The sequence below is a fragment of the Nicotiana sylvestris genome, chromosome 5 (assembly GCF_000393655.2).
Source record: "Nicotiana sylvestris chromosome 5, ASM39365v2, whole genome shotgun sequence".
NCBI lineage: Eukaryota > Viridiplantae > Streptophyta > Magnoliopsida > Solanales > Solanaceae > Nicotiana > Nicotiana sylvestris.
The window spans coordinates 103,514,950-103,535,297 of record NC_091061.1 but is presented as its reverse complement, the minus strand read 5'-3'; the positions used below and the strand labels follow the sequence as shown (position 1 = coordinate 103,535,297).

General features: G+C 35.9%; 1 protein-coding gene and 1 non-coding gene across 2 annotated transcripts; both read right to left on the bottom strand.

The window, feature by feature from the left end:
- Nucleotides 1-10,968: 10,968 nt before the first annotated feature.
- Nucleotides 10,969-11,041, bottom strand: TRNAK-CUU (transfer RNA lysine (anticodon CUU)). Its single transcript has one exon. It is a non-coding gene; the product is annotated as a tRNA-Lys (tRNA).
- A 959-nt stretch (nt 11,042-12,000) lies between these two features.
- On the bottom strand, nt 12,001-16,382 carry LOC104246380 (acetylornithine aminotransferase, mitochondrial). The gene is made up of 3 exons (XM_009802185.2): nt 15,844-16,382; nt 14,199-14,633; nt 12,001-12,913 (listed from the first exon to the last, which is right to left on the bottom strand). Exons 1-3 carry the CDS (start codon nt 16,264-16,266, stop codon nt 12,374-12,376), a joined length of 1,398 nt encoding a protein of 465 aa, XP_009800487.1. The 5' UTR covers nt 16,267-16,382; the 3' UTR covers nt 12,001-12,373.
- Nucleotides 16,383-20,348: the final 3,966 nt, after the last annotated feature.

Here is a 20,348-nt window from a genome sequence, read left to right as displayed (position 1 = left end):
ACCAGACTACTAACAATGCCACCCTTAACCGCAACATTTGCCATAAATTCAATTAGCTAATTTTTGGTTAGCCTACCATCCATCTGAAGGACCATGTCCTTCCATCCCTGAGCAGCTAGAGCATCCACCAATCTCATCATTCCTGGTTCCACCAGGTCTTTCAGCAGTCTACCCTTTAAAATCTTTCTTTTGCCAAACATGGCAAGCTTATCCTGTTCCTTCTCAGAATCATTTTCTTCTTCTTCTCCACTCCAGTCATCATCTTTAGAAATTTTTGTTTGTTTGTTTTTCACTGTAGATCTTGTCCTCTTGGCTAGTGTAGGTTCAACAGCCTTAGACACATAGGAAGACTTCTTGGAGGAAGTCTTGGGCTTTTTGGGCTTGGGGGTAGGAACCTCCACTGATGTACCCCTTTCTTGATGGACCAGTTCCATCTCCTCTTCCTCAACAACATCTGAGGATTCTGCTATCTTTCCCTTTCCTTTATCCCTTTTCTTTTTCTTACTTTCAGCTAAAGCCCTTTGTAGATCAGCTCCATTCTGTTTCACCCTACTTTTTGTGGCTCTACCCCTTGGCAATGAAGAGGCAGTAGGTGTTGGGGATGAAGCCTTTCTTTTCTTGGAAGGCTTAGGAACAATGGGGGCTTTTGTTGTGGGAGTTCTACGTTTCTTTGGGTCATAGCTTGCCCCAAACTTTTTCAGCAAGTCTGCTAGGGTTTCTTCAGTAGATAAAATAGGTTCATCTCTCTGTGTGCTCAGATGAACCAACCCCTCAGCAGCTTCCCCAGAACCACTTTCCCCTGACTTCTTGTCACTCTCTTCTACCCTTTCTTGTGCAACCCCACAGATATCAAGCACTACTCCTTTCCCATTTCCCCTCTCATCACCATATGCACCCTTTTTTTTTCTTTTTCAGAATTCTTTTTACCTCCACTTCTTTTTGACGCTGGTACTTCTACATCCTTAACAAACCTAATCAGAACAAACCTAGTTTCTAGCGTTTCAGACACAAAAGAAATTACCTTAGAGATTTTTGAGTCTTTTCAGAGTCAAAAACCCAGGTCCTTCCCCCTCAGTAGCGGATTGATATGATTCAGAATCAGAACTGGAGTCGGAGTTTTGGGCCTAACTTGCCTTCAACTTTTCATTTAATTTCTTCCTCAGAGCCCCAGACTCTACAGTCTTTCGAGCAAGCATTTTCACCCTTCGCAGTCTAGGTTTTGGAGATGTACTGGGTGGAGGAGGTATGGATGAATTTGAGGGAGATAGTGGTGGAGGAGTTCCGGGATTATCTTGTGGGTTAGTCATGATCGTTGGTTTCTTGAGAGAATTTGGAAATTAGAGTTTTGGAGAAGAGGGCAAGTGAAAGTGAAGAAGGATTTTTAACGGTTTGGAATTATGAAGATGGCAGAGGAAATGATGTGTATTTAAAGAGAAATACACATTTAATAAGTAACAGCAGCTTTTAGCAGTGGTCAATTAGAGGTCTAATCAACCTGAAATTTCAGATTTTGAATGATCGGTTTATCTTCCCTAGATTTTAGGCAATTTTTTTGGTTTAGAGTTCTTAGGCAGATAGAACTGGTTCAAAGTTAACGCATAGAATTTTCTAGGAATTGAACAATTATAGGACTTCTGCTCATGATTGAAATATAAATCTTTCTAATTGTGCAGAGTATAGAAAACATAGCTTAGCTTTCATATGAACCCATACTGATGACCCAGGTTCTTCATTTAGAAATCTCTTGAACATGCCTCAAATGTCAAAATAGAAAATTTTTTGTAAGAGATCAGTGAGTCATATTAACACATGTCACAGGAGTATACTAATTAAAGTATGAAGCTGGGTAAGAATTAATCTAGATATTTACACAAGTTCAAAATTCCTAGCCAATTTGTTTTTCATTGTGCATTCTGAGCTGGACCTATTAGGTGATCTTAATCATCCCTAATTCCAACTTGTTCCTCTCAAAGTTTTCTCTACTTAATGCTTTAGTGAAGATGTCAGCAATTTGTTTATCAGTAGTACAAAATTCTATGGAGATCAATCATTTCTCATAGTTATCTCTTAGGAAATGGTGTCTAACATCTATGTGCTTAGTCCTCTTATGATGAACATGGTTCTTTGTCATACTTATAGTACTAGTGTTATCACATAATATATGAATGCAACCAACTTCAATGCCGAAATCTACCAGCTGTTGTTTGATCCATAGCAATTGCGCACAACAAGAGGCAGCAGCAACATATTCAGCCTCAGCAGTGGATAAGGCCACTGAATTTTGCTTTTTAATGGCCCATGATACAAGACATGAACCAAGAAAGTGAGCCATACCTGAGGTTCTTTTTCTATCCACAAGGAACCCTGCATAATCAGCATTAACATATCCTACTAGATTAAAATTACTACCTTTGGGATACCAAAGATACAGATCAGTGGTGCCTTTCAAATATCTTAGTATCCTCTTGACAGCAGTCAAGTGAGACTCTTTTGGATTATCTGAAAGCGAGCACAAAGCCCTACACTGAAAACTATGTCAGGTTTGCTGGCAGTAAGATACAAGAGTGAACCAATCATACCCCTATACAACTTCTGATCAACTGATGAACCAGGTTCATCAATGTCTAATTTAGTGGAAGTTGCAATGGGGGTGTCAATTTCCTTTGATTCATCCATTTTAAACTTTTTGATCAGCTCTTTTGCATACTTCTACTGATGGGTCATGGTTTTGTTTGGGCTTTGTTTGATCTGTAAGCCTAAGAAAAAGTTAAGCTCACCCATCATACTCATTTCAAACTCACTCCCCATTAATTTGGCAAAATTCTTACTTAGTTTATCAGTGGTGGCCCCAATGATTATGTCATCAACATATATTTGTACCACAAGGAGATCCTTACCTTTTTCCCTTAAGAATAGGGTACTATCAATTTTACCTCTTTTGTAGCCATGTTCAAGCAGGAATTTGGACAGTCATTCATGCTATGCACTAGGAGCCTGCTTGAGTCCATAGAGAGCATTGTCTAATTTGTACACATGCTCAGGACATTCCTTGCTCTCAAACCCTGGAGGTTGTTTCACAAACACTTCTTCTTTCAGGTAGCCATTCAGGAAGGCACTTTTGACATCCATATGATGGAGAGTGAATTCCATGTGTGCTACAAAGGTTATGAGGAGTCTTATTGCCTCTAGTCTTGCAACTGGAACAAAAGTCTCATCATAATCTATACCGTCCTCTTGGGTGTAACCTTGGACCACCATTTTCTTGCTTTTGAAGGATGATCTTACCTGCTTCCCCCTTGCACAGGCCTTACAAACTTTGTCTTCCTTGAATTTGATGTTAGGTAGCCTATCACCAAGTCCTTAGAAACTAGTTTGTTTAGCTGATTCAGACTAGCATGACCAAGTCTTTTGTGCCACATGAGGGGATCATTATCCAACACACTTAGGCAGGTGAGTTCATTTTCTGAAATAGTAGACAAATCTACAATGTAAATATTGTTAGCTTTTTTTCCCTGCAAAAACAATCTTGTCAGTGGTAAGGTTAATCACAAAGCATTAGGTAGAGGTGAATGCTACAAGGTTACCTCTGTCACTCAGTTGTGACACACTAATCAGGCTGTATTTCAAGCCATCTATCAAGTAGACATTCTCAATGGAGTGAGAGTCTGTCTTACCTACCTTTCCAACCCCAATAATCTCACCTTTCTTCCCATTTCCAAAGGAGATATTACCTCCCTTTAAGTCCTCAAGTGAAAGGAACTGGTTCTTACTTCCAGTCATATGTTTTGAGCACCCACTATCCATGTACCATATTTGGCTACTTCCCTTCACTTGGACCTGCAAAAAGAAATCAAGGGTTAGTCTTAGGAACCCAAACTAGTTTGGGTTCCTTTATATAGGCAAAGGGGTAAATCAAATTCCCTTTAGCCCACCCAGGCAGTCTATTTTTCTCTTGAACAAAAGCTTTGTTCTTTTGACTGGCCTTTTCTTTTGCATTGCATTCATTTTTGTAATGGCCAATCTTGGCATAGTGTGTGCAGATTTTGTTCTCAAGAAGAGTGAGGTACTTGCTTTTAGGATCCCATTTAGGTGCTTGAGTCCCATAGCCAAGTCCTCTTTTGTTGCTACTGTGATGTTCTCGTAGCCAGGAAAGTGCATCAGAAGCCTTGTTCCATTTGCAAGTTATGTCTAGTTCATATTTTACCTTCCCTAGATCTTCTTTTAAGACTTTTATATGTTTATCCTTCCTGTACAACTCGTCCTTCATTTTTCCTAAGTTTTCTTCTAGGGTGAGATATGTGTGATTAGTTTTCTTTTTACCTATTCCTAGTTTCAGTTTTAAGTTCTCATACCTAAGTTCTAGGACACTGGTGTCAAGTTCAAGAATCTGGTTCTTTAACTCAGCATTTTTATTATCACTCTCATTAGCCCTAGATTCTAGATTTTTGCACTTGGCTTTTAGGATCACACATTCCCTAGACAGATCTTCCTTCTCATTGTTTATTATCTCAAACTCATCAATGAAGTCTAGCAATAGCTCAGACAACCTTTTTTTAGATAGAAATTTAATCTTATCTTTGAGATGAATGATACTTACCTCTTATTCATTATCTGATTCTCCGATGGCCATAAGTGCTTGTTCATCGCCAGCTTCATCTTCTGAGTCCTCATCTGATGTTTCTCCCCAAGTAGCAACCATAGCCTTTGTTGATCCTTTGTTCCTTTTAGGTTGAACATGTTCCTTCTTCATGTTCCTTCATTCAACCTTTTCCTTCTTCCACTCAATTTCCCATTGAGGACAGTTCTTGATCATGTGATCAGTCTTACCATATTTGTAGCAACCCTCGTTGGTCTGTTTCTCAGGAACCCTTGGTTTGTTGAAGGTTGTACCTCTTGAAGTACCCTTTCCTCTCATCAGGTACTTTTTGAAATCTCTTGTGATCAAGGCCATTTCATCATCCTCCAGATCTGAACCTTCAGCTATTATGAGAGCCAGACTTCTTTCCTTCTTGGGTGCATCCATTTTCATGGTTTGCCTTCTCAGTTCATAGGCAGTGAGGCTTCCAATCAGTTCATCCAACTTGAGGGTAGCAATGTTCTTTGATTCCTGAATAGCAGTGATTTTGCTTTCCCAAGTCACTAGTAAGACTTTTGTCAAGATTTTCTCAACCTTGTCTTCTTCAAGGATAATTCTCCCAAGAGATTTAAGTTCATTTGTTAGTGTTGTAAACCTTGTGTACATCTCCTGGATAGATTCTCCTTCCTTCATACTGAAATTCTCATATTGAGAATATAGCAGTGTTCCTCTTGATCTCTTTACTTGAGGAGTTCCTTCATGAGCTACTTGTAAAGTGTCCCATATTTCCTTTGCAGTAGTACAACTTTGAATCCTGCTGTACTCGTCTGGACCCAGTTCACACACAAGCCATTTCTTGGCTTTGGCATTCTTCTCCCATTTCTTCAAATCTTTAGCAGTGCAGTCAACTCTTGTCTTTGGCACATCCACTCCTTCAACATTCTTCTTTGTAGTTGCCAGAGGACCATCAGTGACTATGTCCCCGAGTTCATAGTCTTCTCCTATGATGTGATCTCTCATCCTATTCTTCCACCAAGAACAGTACTGACCATTAAAGAGTGGTGGCCTAGTAGTGGATTGCCCTTCCTAGTTTCCAGGTGGTGCACTCATTTTGATCTTTTCCTAAGGTGTTAGCCTCTTTAAGGATAACTCGCTCTGATACCAATTGATGTTTTAAGCGTCAATACCACACAATAGGGGGGGGTGATTTGTGTGGTACCCAATTTTTGCTTAACTGAACTATAGAAGAACCTGGTTCTTCTAGGTGTTCCAACTACTACTGCTTGCGGAATAATAAATACAAAAATAAAGGACACAGAGATTTTTACGTGGAAAATACCTGGCTCAAAAGGTGAAAAAACCACGACCTACTACTCAGTAGGATTTTCCCAAACTTCCACTAATATCACTGAGCCAAAGCAACATTTACAAAACTCTTTGTAAACCTAAGGATTGACTCTAATCCCGTTGTGGCACACAGCCTCAACTATTGCGATAACTTCAAGTTAGCTATAACTTGAACACTCTAGGTACCTAATACAATTGCTTCTATGAAAGCTGAAAGGTACAATTTTAAACCACCTACTACAATTGAACTAGAATTAAAGATAGACACAATGGAACTGGTTCTTCTATCTTGTTCAAGTAGCTTTAGGAGTGCACACATAAATTGCTTGCAAAATCGCCTTGCTCTTTTTCTCTCAATTTAGTTTAACTTTTGTGTATGTGCATTACCTGTAAAAGAGAACAACACTGACATTTAATAGGTAGTAATCAGAGTTTGATTGGGACTCAATTGTTGCTCTTCTATCGTAGAAGAGTTCATGATGATCTCAAATTCTAACGCTATCTTCATCCCAGATTGTGTTCTCTTCATATAAGGAGACTTTCTCCCATTATCTAATATGCAACCTTTTCGATCAGATCAGGAGATATTGGTTCTTGATCAGTAGGATTTATCTCCTTCACGTGCATCTCACATGTATAGGTTGATCATGACTATGCTTCACAAGATGGATCTGGTCCATGACTGAGTTCTTTTGTCAATCTTCAAAACTCCACCTTTTCTTGGGCCAACATTAACCAACATACAAGAAAGCTCAAGCACAATTAGTAGGCTGTTATACTTACCTTATCCAGTAGCAACAACTTGGAATTTCAGCCAAACACAGCCCACAACAATCCTCAATGACAATACAACCTCAAAGAGGTGTTGTTCTTCACTAGAACTAAGTTTTGATGTTGAAATATGGTGTAATCACTTTGGAATCACTTTAAACCCTTGTGGTATCTGTTTATAAGGGTTAGGAGAAGTTTGGAGACGAAGTTGAGTTGAAAATGAGTTAAAAATAGGCGTCCAAATTGTTTATAAAGTGAAGTAGGTCGACCACCGCCTAAACGGGTCCCATTGGGAGTTGCTTGTGCGGTCTCGCAAAAACGGGAATATCTCTATACTCCGATATCGTATTGATGAACGGTTTAATACGTTAGAAACTAGACTCGTGGATATTCAATTTGGTAGGTAGATCACCCCATAATTCCAAGTATATTTTGAGCAAAGATCAGCTATATTTGACCTAATTTTCTGCACATTTATGAATGTAACTTGTGATGACCTTTGCCAACTTTTGTTTCACAACTTGCTTGGCTTCAAAACGTAGCAAATGACTATCATACGACTAAAATAACTCATAGAATAACCTCCTTATCATGTTAAGAACCCTAGTCTCACCCCCAAAGTACATGTTATAACATTCCAAACTTATCGACTTTCGACGAAACATATTTTCTTCAATTGTTTTAGCTTCTAAGCTTTCCAACCCTTTTGATACTCCTTATTCATGATCTTAAATATTTGTAGCCTCCAAGGTAGCATGATTATCTTACTTTATATGCTTCCAAATATAATCTTATTTCTAAGCTTACATCAATTGATTTACGACGTACCCTCACTTACGAAAACATGAGGTGTAATAGTAAGCTATTATAGGATGGCTTTAGGCTTGTCAAAAAGAGATGCAAGTTAGCAGATAAATTTAGTTCAGTTCCAACTGGCAACACCTTTTTCCTTTTTCTTTCTTCAATATTCTTTCTTCCATGATGTTCTGCAGTTTCTCTTCTGTAAATTTTGTTCCTACCCTTTACTGAACTCCCAAGCACCAAATGTTAGTCAAAACACAAATGAGTTACTGAGTCATCGCAATTCGCAAGTATGCGCCGGGCGGATGGAGAGTGTTATTTACGTGTTCGGACGACTTCAGTAGCTTTTTGCCTAGACATTGTATTTGTATTAGAAAATTTATTAAATATATATAAATATTTAATTGCGAACCCAATAACTAACGAGCTAGGGGTACGGTTGCATATTCAGAACCCATAAATTTTAAATCTCGACTCTGCCTCTATATGCACGAATTAGTTTATGCAAATTGTGTTATGTTTAGACATTGTGCTATTGATTTCTGTGCTCTACTTTTATTTTTGGTAACGGAGGATGGGCCCTTCTCACCTCCTACGAGTTGTCCGGGTGAAAAGACTTTCTAATTAAGGTCAAAGAACTTGGGATTGTCGATGTCGATGTCTTCCTTAAAGATTGGGATGGGTCGATGGGTACCAAAATTGTGTTATGTTTAGACATTGTATTATTGATTTATGTGCTCAACTTTTTATTTTTAGTAACGGAGCAAGGGCCTTTCTCACCTCATACGAGTCATCCTGTGAAAAAAACTTTCTGAATAAGGTAAAAGTAATTGGGATCGTTGATCTTCTTTAGAGATTAGGATGAGTCGATGTTGGTCGATAGGTATGAAAACACTTCCTGGTGTCGAATTTCAAAAACCAGTAAGAGATTCTCCACTCTTCTTTGTTCCGTCTTAGGACGGAGTGGAGACCTCAAACACGAGCGGAAGTGCAATGTGTCTAGAAATTTAAGATTGTAAATTGATTCGAGTAACCAGTCTGCTGTCATGTGAAATCACCAACCAAAGCTTTTTTGACAACTAAAATACATGTGAAATGATCTATAAGAAAAATGTTTATGACATGCAGAGGCGTATCTAAGTTAAGGGTATGGGTTCACGTGAACCCACAATCCTCTCCCTAAACTATGTATAACATTGTTATATTTTTTCAAAATTACTTAAATATATGTGTGCGCACTCATGCTCAAAGACTCTTAGTACAATTATTATTAGGTGCACCTCTACAAGTAAAATTGATGGTTTAAATTCCACTCTAAACGGTCTTGTTTTCGGCACAGAATATAGATATATATGTAAAGATTACTAAGAGACTAAATTTAAATTCATCAAGTGTAAATTCTAAATTCATCTCTTCACAACAGTACACCCATTCTCTTGAAATCCTGGATCCGCCTCTAATGACATAGGCCACAAGAAATATGTTATTGACTCCAGTTGCCAGACAAAATTAATCAAAATACTGCACTTCATTACTACTAAGGGAAAATGTAGAAATAGTATCGCCAAAAATCAACTCATATTTAAAGAACTGCCAGCATAGAGGATAATTTACTTGGGAGAAGCAATAAGCATTTCAATTTAAAAAATGCTATGCCGACATTGAATAGCAGAAAACGTAATTCACCTCTTCACAACGGTGCACCCATTCTCTTGAAATTCTGGATCCGCCTCTAATGACAGAGGCCACAAGAAATATGTTAGTAAAAATTACACGGGGCGTCCTATTTGGTCGCCCCATTTAACCTATACCCATTTTTTTTTAAACTTTTAACTTGTACCCACTTTTTAAATAACTTCAGCTCCCTTTCTCCTCCTTCATTTTCTTCTTCTTCTTCTTCTTCTTCTTCTTCTTCTTCTTTAGGGGCTCTCATTCTTATTCAATTTTAGAACAATATAAAAACCTACGATTTTGGCATCATTGAAATTTCCAAGTTCGTTGTTATTCCTCAATTGACTGGTTAGATGATGGCTGGTGAATGGTGATAAAATTGCATTTGCTCTTTCTGTATGATTAAATGTGTCGTTTAATAAACTAATAATACTACCTAAATGGCTGTTTCTTTAGAAAAAAAGAATGATGAGAAATGAAGAAGCAGTTAGGTTTCCCTCATATTGATCCTAATTCATGTTATGCCGTGTGTTGCGAATAGCTAACGAGCATCTTCTTACTGCCCAGATTGCTCAGAAATGCTTAACAGCAATGGACAAAATGCTATGCATGTTGCTATATTGAACACTCTATAACTGAAGTTTCCCTGTTACAAAGACAAAAACTTCAGCTCTAGAGCTGAAATTTTTGTATTGTAACTGGAAACTTCAGCTCTAGTATGTAATATTAATAGGTGGTAAAAAAACTTCAGCTCTAGAGCTGAAGTTTCCCAGTTACAACAGAAAAACTTCAGTTCTAGAGCTGAAGTTTTTGTGTTGTAACTGGAAACTTCAGCTCTAGTATGTAATATTAATAGGTGGTAAAAAAATTTCAGCTCTAGGAGTATCTGCTTCACGCCGCATGGACTTCTATTTCACGTGAGTCTCTGCTTTTTCTCCATTTGTTTACTTTGAGATTTTACAACGAGCACTTGCCCCGTGTAGCTGGTGTATATATCAAAACAATACTTACACGAAATGTGTCTTTTACGTAAAATTTATAGCTCTTAATTATGATTAATTCATTAGTATATAGTTTCTACCTCAATTTATTACTTTATGTTAATATGATTTGATGTATACCTATTTCGGATTACCAATCCACACATTTTCACTCTATAACTGAAGTTTCCCTGTTACAAAGACAAAAACTTCAGCTCTTTATGTTAATATGATTTGATGTATACCTATTTCGGATTACCAATCCACACATTTTCACTCTATAACTGAAGTTTCCCTGTTACAAAGACAAAAACTTCAGCTCTAGAGCTGAAGTTTTTGTGTTGTAACTGGAAATTTCAGCTCTAGTATGTAATATTAATAGGTGGTAAAAAAAACTTCAGCTCTAATATGTAATATTAATAGGTGGTAAAAAAACTCTCAGTTACAACACAAAAACTTCAGCTCTAGAGCTGAACTTCAGGCCCGCTACTAGAATGCTGAAGTTTTGCGTGATTGTCTTTGCTACTTCAGCATTACGCTTGCAATTTTTTTTACAAAGCGAGCACAAGTTAAAATGTGACACAAAAAACGGGTATAGATGCAAATGCCCCAATATGTTATTGACTCCAGTTGCCGGACAAAATTAATCAAAATACTGCACTTCATTACTACTAAGGGAAAATGTAGAAATAGTATCGCCAAAAATCAACTCATATTTAAAGAACTGCCAGCATAGAGGATAATTAACTTGGGAGAAGCAATAAGCATTTCAATTTAAAAAATGCTATGCCGACATTGAATAGCAGAAAATGTTATAAGACACGCCCACCGTGCGGCTCTAAACCACGACCACAAGGTTAAGAGCCTTGCGCTCTACCAACTGAGCTAGACGAGCTAGATGAAGAATACATGCATATGATCCTTATTATTCTACATAATAAAAGAAAATAAAGAAAGACGAAATGAATTAGTTCAACTCAGTGGGATTTTCAGCACATAAATTGGAAAACTTGGTCCCTTGCTTCAAAGCCATTTTGTGATGAAATAGCAAGGGGAAATTCGCTATGATTTTTTACTGTATCAAGTATTTGAACAGACTTCATTTTGGTGATTCATTTCTCATTTTTCTGGTTGATATTCAGTTATATGTTCTGAAGAAGTTAGAAAATTTACATGGCGGTATATAAATAACCATGGATTCTTCTGTTTTTTAAATTTTTATTTTCACAAAGCACGTAGGAAACCATAAAGGCAAACGAATACCACATCAGAACCAATATAACCCTCATATAAAAGATGAAAAAATATGAGAAAACTGAAGCAATATGTGCAAAGAATTGCAAATTAAAAGAAGCTTTTGTCAAAAAAAATTCAGAAAGGAGGGGAAGTTTCAACCTACTTAACAAACCAAGTTAAAGCAATTTCTTTATCCAAACAAATTCTGCTGCAGCTGTGCACACGTTGGTCAGTGCAACAAATACATTGGGTTATTTGCCACTAAAAGCATAAGTAAAAATTCTTATGCCAAGACAGTATTCTGGGAACTGGGGAGCAATGACACTGTACTAGATCTTTTGGGTTAGATTTGCCACTAAAACGCTAAGACCCAAAAATATTTTCATCTCTAAAACAAAAGACTGGTACATGTGCACTTGTAGTTGAGAGTGGCCATAAAGGAAAAGAAGCCGGCAATAGAAGATGGTATTGAGTGTATTTGTGCATAATGGATATCAGACTCAGAATGCTGGTGAGATAGTTTATGGTCACATATTTATGAGTAACAGAGCTAGTTTGATACTTCAGGAGATACTGAGAGAGTGGCAATGGCACAGGGAGAGTCGAGCGCCATCTATGTGAAGTGGAAAATTATAAGCTCTTTCAAGGCAAGGTTGCAGCCTGAGACATCATGTTTATTCATACACAAGTTCCAATGGATATAATCTTGTAACAATGGACACATTCCATCAGCTTGATTCAGCTGGTGGAAATTTGAAAAATACATCTAAAACTCAAACTGATTCTCACTTCTACATGAAAAGTCTAAATAAGATTCCTCCTAAATGAATCTTCAGTCGACAGAAGGACACAATCAGGTACAACATGAACTTCACGGAAGATGATACCTTTAACATTGCACTCGTGAAAGTGATCTACACCAGCAACGCATATAGTCCTGTGAAGAAGCTACACATAAAGGTGAACGTGCAAGAAAACCCATTATTCAACCCTAATTCTTGTTGGTCTTATCTAGCACAGGCAAACAATTGAATAAGATCTCAGCTGCATGGTCCAATTCTTGCTCTGTGATGGTCAATGGTGGTACAAGCCTCACAACATTTCCTTTTCCAGCCGTTAATACAAGAAGGCCAGATTGTTGACATGCATCAACCAGTGGAGATGCTGGTACATCAAGGTCTATCCCGATAATAAGCCCCACACCTCGTACTTCTTTCACATGTGAGTTTCCTCCTAATTTCTTAACAAGCAATTCCCTGAAATATTGACCTTTCTTGGTGACACTGGCAAGGAAACTTGGTTCGGCAATCTTCTTCAGCACAGCAACTGCAGCATTGCAAACAAGAGGACCGCCAGCAAAGGTGCTACCATGATCTCCATAATTTATGGCAGCAGCAACTCTTTCAGTCACTAACACCGCCCCAATAGGTAGACCTCCCGCAAGTGGCTTTGCAAGAGTCATAATATCTGGGTATATGCCATAAGCTTCATGTGCCCAAAGATGACCAGTTCGTCCTAGGCCACATTGAACCTAATAACACAAGATACACATGGAAGCTCCAGCAGAGTGTTGACACATTCCGTCAAAAATTAATTACCAACATAAAGTTTGAATGAAGGCATCATATCACGTCTTGTTATAGGTAGGCAGCACTTTTTGTGATGCATTTTTATAGGTAGACAGCACTTGTACTTCCTTCTTTTTGGGATAAGTAAGATGCACTCATATTTTTCATTGAATCATTTATCTATACAATTCAATGTAAAAAAATCTTATGCGATGAACATATAAAACCTTATTCTCATATACCAGCTTATGGTAGAAGCTATCTAATATTGACGACTTGACTCACGAATTATCTTACTTTCTCAAATTGTGTACTGAATCTTAATGTTCACAACATACATAAAGAAATAAGAATAGCAAGTCTTATTTCTGATGAAGCAATTAGGAATCACTATTCATTAGTGAAACATTGTTAACCAGTACCTTCCACAACTCATAAAATTTGAATCAGGTAAACAAAAAGCTTCATTTGCACAGATACCCAAGTGATTTTAAACAGTACCAAGCAGCCAAGGAAGTACATGAAAGCATTGAATACTAATTTGAAATATAAGAATGAAGAACCCAAATAAGGACAATTTCTTTTAGTATTCTGAAGAAAAGAAGTATATCAGTCATTACTCCTGTTTATTCAAAAGCCTTTACTCAAGAGTAGTGTGGTGAAAAAGTTAAAGATAGAAAATGGAATAATAAGTTTTAGCCTAGATATTGAAGAACAGAAGTGTATCTAATACAGTTTATTGCAACTCAACCACAAGCCACAACTTCATCGATTTAATATTGGCTAAAGCCAATAACTGGAAATCCCATTTCATATTGCATGATTCTTATCACCCTTAGAAAAATTCCTAAAAACTCGAACAGAGGAGACTCAAAGGATAAAACAGTTTCCACTTTCCCTTCATAGAATATAAGCTAGTGGGGAATTGTCCTCTCAAACTGTTAATGGTAAGGACCATAGCACAATCCACTGTGCTGAAAATGTTAGGGATCAAGTTCATTCAAAAGCTCTTCACACCTTAAGTCCAAACTGTTGAACTTTTCTAGTGGAAAGCTCTGAACATTTTTCATATACTTGATTTCTGATGAATACCAGAGAAATTATCTTGTCAAAAAGATGCATTAGACATTCTAATTTACATCCGTGTGTTATTGATCAAAAAATTTGTTTCTGTATATACGCTTTTCTGATGAGACATAATCATACCGTAGACTAAAGTGGCAGCAATATAATTCGAAAGTTTCTTACCTCATCAAAGACAAGAAGCGAACCAACACTATCACAGGAAGTTCGCAGCGCTTGTAAGAATTCTTTTGTTGCACTATATATTCCACCTTCGCCTTGGATTGGTTCAACAAACACAGCAGCTATTTTACCACTCTGAATTAGCTCTGTGGCCGCTTGAATATTGCCATACTCCAGGAAGGTAACTCCTGGCATTACAGGTTCAAAAGGTGACCTGTAGTGCTCTTTGCTTGTCAAAGCAACAGCACCCATGGTCCTTCCATGGAAGCAATTGGAAAAGGCAATAAACTCCACAGGAGGTTGCTTCTCACCGGGATGTGAAAACCGTTGAAACTTCCTTGAAAATTTAATTGCAGCTTCATTTGCTTCTGTTCCAGAGTTTGAGAAGAAAACACGGTCTGCAAAAGAACTAGCAACAAGACGTTTTGCAAGCTCAAGCTGCAAGTAATAATAGAATAATATGTTAGTGTAAAACACAAAGTTCCTTTAGCAAATGGAGGATAATAGATTCCTTGAAGCTATTATAATACAGAATTACAGTTAAGAAGGTAATTAAGTGATATATCAAGTTACATACATAGAAACAACTTGAACAAAAATGTATAGGAAAGCTCTGTTGAATAAGACCCCTCTCACGACTGCCTTCCAAAAAATCCATAAAATAAAAAAAAGAAACTTCCATCTGCTAGTAAGGGTAGGGGTAGGCCAAAGAAGTATTGGGGTGAGGTGATTAGACATGATATGTCATAGCTCCAGCTTACCGAGGACATGACCCTCAATAGAGTAGGGTGGAGGTCGAGAATTAGGGTGGAAGGTTGACAGGTAGTCGTTAGTATTAGTAGTAGTAGTAGTAGTACTATTTGTGTATTTTTTCTGATTCTTTATACTACATATTGTGCCATTTGTTCCTATTATATTGTTGTTGATACTGTTACTTACTTTATTTTCGTTATTCTTTGCGCAAAGGGTCTATCGGAAATAACCTCTCTACCTGCACACGGTAGGGGTAAGGTCTGCGTTCACACTACCTTCTCCAGACCCCACATGTGGGATTACACTGAGTTTGTTGTTGTTGTTGTTGCTCGTAAGTTCCAACTATCATTTCAGACTATTCAGTTGCATGAAATGAATCCACAATAAGCTACTAGTGTTTATATTTAATCCGGAACCACATATACTCTATTTCTGGTCACTTGATGTATGTAATCAACTCATTGCACTCTAGCGTAAGCACACCAAAATATAATTGGGTAATATTCCTTTTCCTCATTCTGACTATTTAAGAAGCCTAGACAACAAAAATTTCTACTAAGCCTCAATCCCAAACTAGTCCGCTCGGCTATATGATCACCTATATCCATTCCACTCTATTTGAGCCTGTTGCATTCCAAAAATAGCAGTAAGAAACTGCAAAAGGCTCATTCTTTTTAATCCCTATGCACTGTAAAATTCCCAAGTAAAGCTCTTTATTTGAATGGAAGAAAAAAAAAACACGAGAACCCGAAAACAATGGAAAGGAAAATTTGAATCCAGTAAAGAAAATTCAAAAAAAAAAAACCCTTTTTATATCCCCATGGATAATAAATCCAAAGTAAAATGTTCTAATAAGTAAATAAAAATGCGAGACCAAAAAAGTGGAGGCAGTGACCTGAGGGAGAGAATAGTAAATATTGCTAACATGGGTGAGGGTATTAGCTTGTTGAGTAACAGCAGTAATCCAATCAGGATCCCCGTGTCCAAGTGCATTCACAGCAATACCAGAAGTCAAGTCCAAATACTCTCGCCCTTCTAAATCATACAATTTACATCCTTTGCCACTGGACAGAACCAACGGAGCCCTAGCGTAAGTACCCACGAATACCTTGTTAGATTCCTCCATCAACTCTTGGCTCTTCGTGATTCGTGGATTGGAAGAAGAGTTGGAATCGGGTGCGTGCACTTCCACGTTAAGGGAAGCGGAGATTCTGAGGCCGAATCTAGCACTGTTGCAGGTACGGTGGAGACGGGTCGAAGCCGGAGAGAGGGTGTTGTTGTTGAGGAAAAGGGATGATGAATATGGATAGCAGCTCATTGCTGAAGATGGGAATTTCACAAAAGGGAGAAGAGAAAGAAGCTTTTTGCAATCAAATAGTATGACAGAGGTGCTAAGCCAAGGGCTTCAAGTTTCCAACCAGCCAAAATAAACGCACCTTATTTAACTAGTACGTCTGTCTTATATAGAGTATGTTTCTCTTTTACGCCTTCCTTAACAGCATGGTTGTTATATAGTGTTATTACTTTAAATATAATACTCCCTCTGTTTCGTTTTATATGAACCTATTTTTTTTTGTTTTCGTTAAAAAAAAAATAATTATTTTTTAAATTTGATAATAATTTAGCTTAAACTATAATTTTATCCTAATGAGAAGCTTTTATAACCACACAAATACTTTGGGCTCCTTTATGACTTGTTTAAGATCACAAATTTTAAAAGTCTTTATTTTTTTCTTAAACTCTGTGTCAAATCAAACAAGTTCACAAAAATTAGAACGGAGGGAGTATTTATTTTGATTATTATTTAAATTTTATTGTATCGTATTGTTAAATTCGTCATCACGTAACGTAAAATATGTCACTTTATGTAGCGACTGATTTGGTGTGTGATCACATCGTTATTTTGTCTTTTTCTCTCAATTCTACCCTTCATTATTATTGAATAATTTTATTTTATCATTTACCCTACCTTTTTATATACTATATCATAATTTTTCTTTATAATATTGCAAGCTTATTCATCATATTATTAGTGCGCGATACTATGAAACGACGGCAAAACAACACAATCCATCCAAATATTGTATTCATCAAATGATACAGTACGGTACAATACAATACAATACGATACGATACATTATAAAACGATATGTGACAACCATCCAAACAAGTTGTAAGAAATATTAATTAAGAAAGGGATTGGTATATTCTACTGTATTTATGTCTTAAAATATAATTTCTCTTTATTGAATATTTATTCTATTTATGTATTTATCTCCATCTTCAAGAACAATTATTACTAAGGGTAAAAAAAAGAAAAAATATTCAATTTTATCTTGAACTTCTAAATGACAAATAATTTATGTCAACTATTTTTAGTAACCACGACCGTTAATATGAGATGGATAGAGTACTATTTGAGTATTTTCCTATGCATTATTTGCAACAACAACAAAAAAAAAAATCCGTTTTTTGGAATTAAGCTAAAAGTATTTCCTCTCGCCCATTTGTTTAACCACTTTTACATTTTCTAATTAAAGTAAAATAAATCAATAAAAACTTAAAATTAAATTATTTTTAAATAAAAAAATCATTGTTTTTAGATAAATTAAAAATAAATGTGTGTCAGTATATTTTTAAGATAATGGTATATTATTTTATTCAATGTAATTTTAAAATGTACTATTTTGGAAGAATTAAAAGATTGATATTGAATTCACATCCTAAATTAAATAAGTTGACCCTTCAATTTTATGTTTACCTCCTTTTATGAAATTTGTTTTCCTTTCTTTGTTTAGTCTCAACTCTCACCGGCTAAGGATTTTGTTTCACTTTACATTGTTAAAGATAATTTTGATAAAACAAAGAAGGAAAAAAAATACTTTTGATAGTAAATTTTTAAAAACTTTAACCTCGTTCAATTTATAAACACGTACAATAATAGACTAATCAAAATAACTGGAGTGTTTTTTTTGAAATTGTTATAAATAGAATTTTATTTATGGTGAATGTCTATATTTAGAGAGATTCTAGGGTTTATTACTTGGTGGCTAAGTCACCCTCTCCCTATAAATAGAGAGTTCTATTCCATTGTAAATCATCCCAAAATCAATAAGAATTCTCTCTCCCTACTTTTCTCTACAATACTCTTTTTCTTCTTTTATTGTTCATAACACGTTATCAGCACGAGACTCTAACCAATTGAGTAAAGTTTCGGGATTGGGCATAATGATTGTCAATTGTTCCATGAACTTCCTTCAGGAATAAATTCTGAATTGAAGGTAAGTATTTTACCTTATTTTTTTCTTTTAAATTTTTGAATTCTATAATTTGATTTTAAATACAAGCAAAGACAATAAATTTTGATTGTAACTCTAATGGAGTTTGAAAGAAATTATAATCACCCAAAGTGGTAAAATTTCGATGTCTTGTCATGATCAAATTCATGTATAATTGTGGGCAAAGAATTGAAAACTCGTCCCATTGAATTTGCTCCATTCTCATTCCCTTAAGAGAATGTGATAGCAGTATATGATAAGTCTAAAAGAAGACAAAATTATTGCTATGAATGTATCAATGGATGTGGACTTGGCAATAGACGAAATTATAATCGTCATTATTGTGGTAATGAGAACAATAATGATTCTCAAAATAATCCTTCACTCTGTGAAAGTAATATTTGTTATCGATTTGACATGAGATTTTATAAAACACATATAGATGATTATGGTCCATTCATGATGTGAATGTGACAATATCTGATTTATGAATACATATTCATTTTTGGAAGAATATGAACGTGCTAGTGGTAGTAAATATACCACACTCACCTCTAGAAGGAGGTTTGAGATGATATAAGAAAATAATGTCATTATTATGGCATGAATGGTCATTGGTCACGTACCTATAGCACGCCAAAATATTTTGGCAATGTGATTATTAAAGGACAACAATGATGCAAGAAACATATCTTGCACGACCATGACCATAATGGTATAACTTTCTCCTTGAAAGAGATATATGACCATATGGATGTTTATGAATATGTGGTAGTACAAAATTAATTGAGAGCTCTGGAAGAGCCAATTATCACTATTTTGGAGAAACACAATTGATTACCAATAAGGTATTGTGTTGTAGTAAGTCTCAAAGAAACTAATTCAGTTTTCAAAGTATACGCGAAAACGGTTGATTATATTGAGACTATAAATAAAGAAAAGATTTAATATCTTCTATTACTACAACTTGTAGCGCGATAATATGTATGTGAAAAGCTACCCATTTTATTCTCCAGTTTGTACTACACAAATAAAAGAATGCCACAATAAAGTAGAAGTTTATTGATATAAAAACTCATATCATAATAAACTTGGAGTTTACTGATAACTGCACACGTCATGGTGTAAATCTGAAGTTTATCAATATCGATAATTTATTCAGTTGGCATAATTGGTTTAGCCATATCAATTTAAGTATGATGTGCAAAAATAATAGAGAATTCACGTGGGTAAATATTAAAGAACTAGAAAGTTCTTTACGAATTCTCTCATATTGCTTAATCTCATTAATTAATTAACCAACTAAAATTGGGATTGAATCTCATGAATGCTGGAAATATCAAAAGTGAATATGGGCCCATTCACTTGTCATGTATACCACATAAGATGCATTTATGAGATGGTTACATGTGCAATTATTATTAACCCGCAACATGGTATTATGCGAGGTAACTTGCTCAATAATTTAATTTCGAGCATAATTTTCAGATTTTCTATTCAAGAAGTTCATCTAGATAAGTTGGTTTACATCACAGTTGGTTTAGCAAAATAATTTATTGAGTGCCTCCACTTAATAGCTAAACTATTGCTTATGAGAACAAAGTTATCTATATCAGTTTGATATAGGTTATATACGAAAGTATATTACATTCTCCCGTCACAAGTGGTTCAGGATCAGGAACCAAATAATTTCATCTTATTATTATTGATGTGCGGTGTATATTTTAATTAACACCATGACACACAAAGATGAGCTTTCAAAGTTGAGGAACCAAGTTAGTTTTTCTAACATGAGGAGGAGATATGATAAGCAGTTGAGAAAAAGTTACGTGGAATGAATTATCATTTGTATATCTAGATCCTCGAATACAATAATATGAACTTGAAGTTCATAAATAGATAATTCATCTACAATATATTGCAAAGCATGTCAGGCGCATTTGCTGACCCAAAGAAAGTAATTATATTCTCATTGCAAATGCTCATATTAAGTCCTAGAAGGACAAAGTCTATGGTACGCTTAAAGAATATAGACAAATCGGTTTCAAATAACTTCTTGATAAAGAAGATGAGCAAATGATCATAATAAAAGAGGCAAGTGATCTAGAAGATCACATGACAT

Bases quoted from the DNA above. Each gene is read 5' to 3' on its own strand.
- LOC104246380 (XM_009802185.2), bottom strand. From the start codon at position 16,266: ATGAGCTGCTATCCATATTCATCATCCCTTTTCCTCAACAACAACACC. The intron at 14,634-15,843 runs GTCACTGCCTCC...TATTACTTGCAG, and splicing joins TTTACTATTCTCTCCCTCAG to CTTGAGCTTGCAAAACGTCT. The intron at 12,914-14,198 runs GTAAGAAACTTT...TTGTGTTATTAG, and splicing joins CGCTTCTTGTCTTTGATGAG to GTTCAATGTGGCCTAGGACG.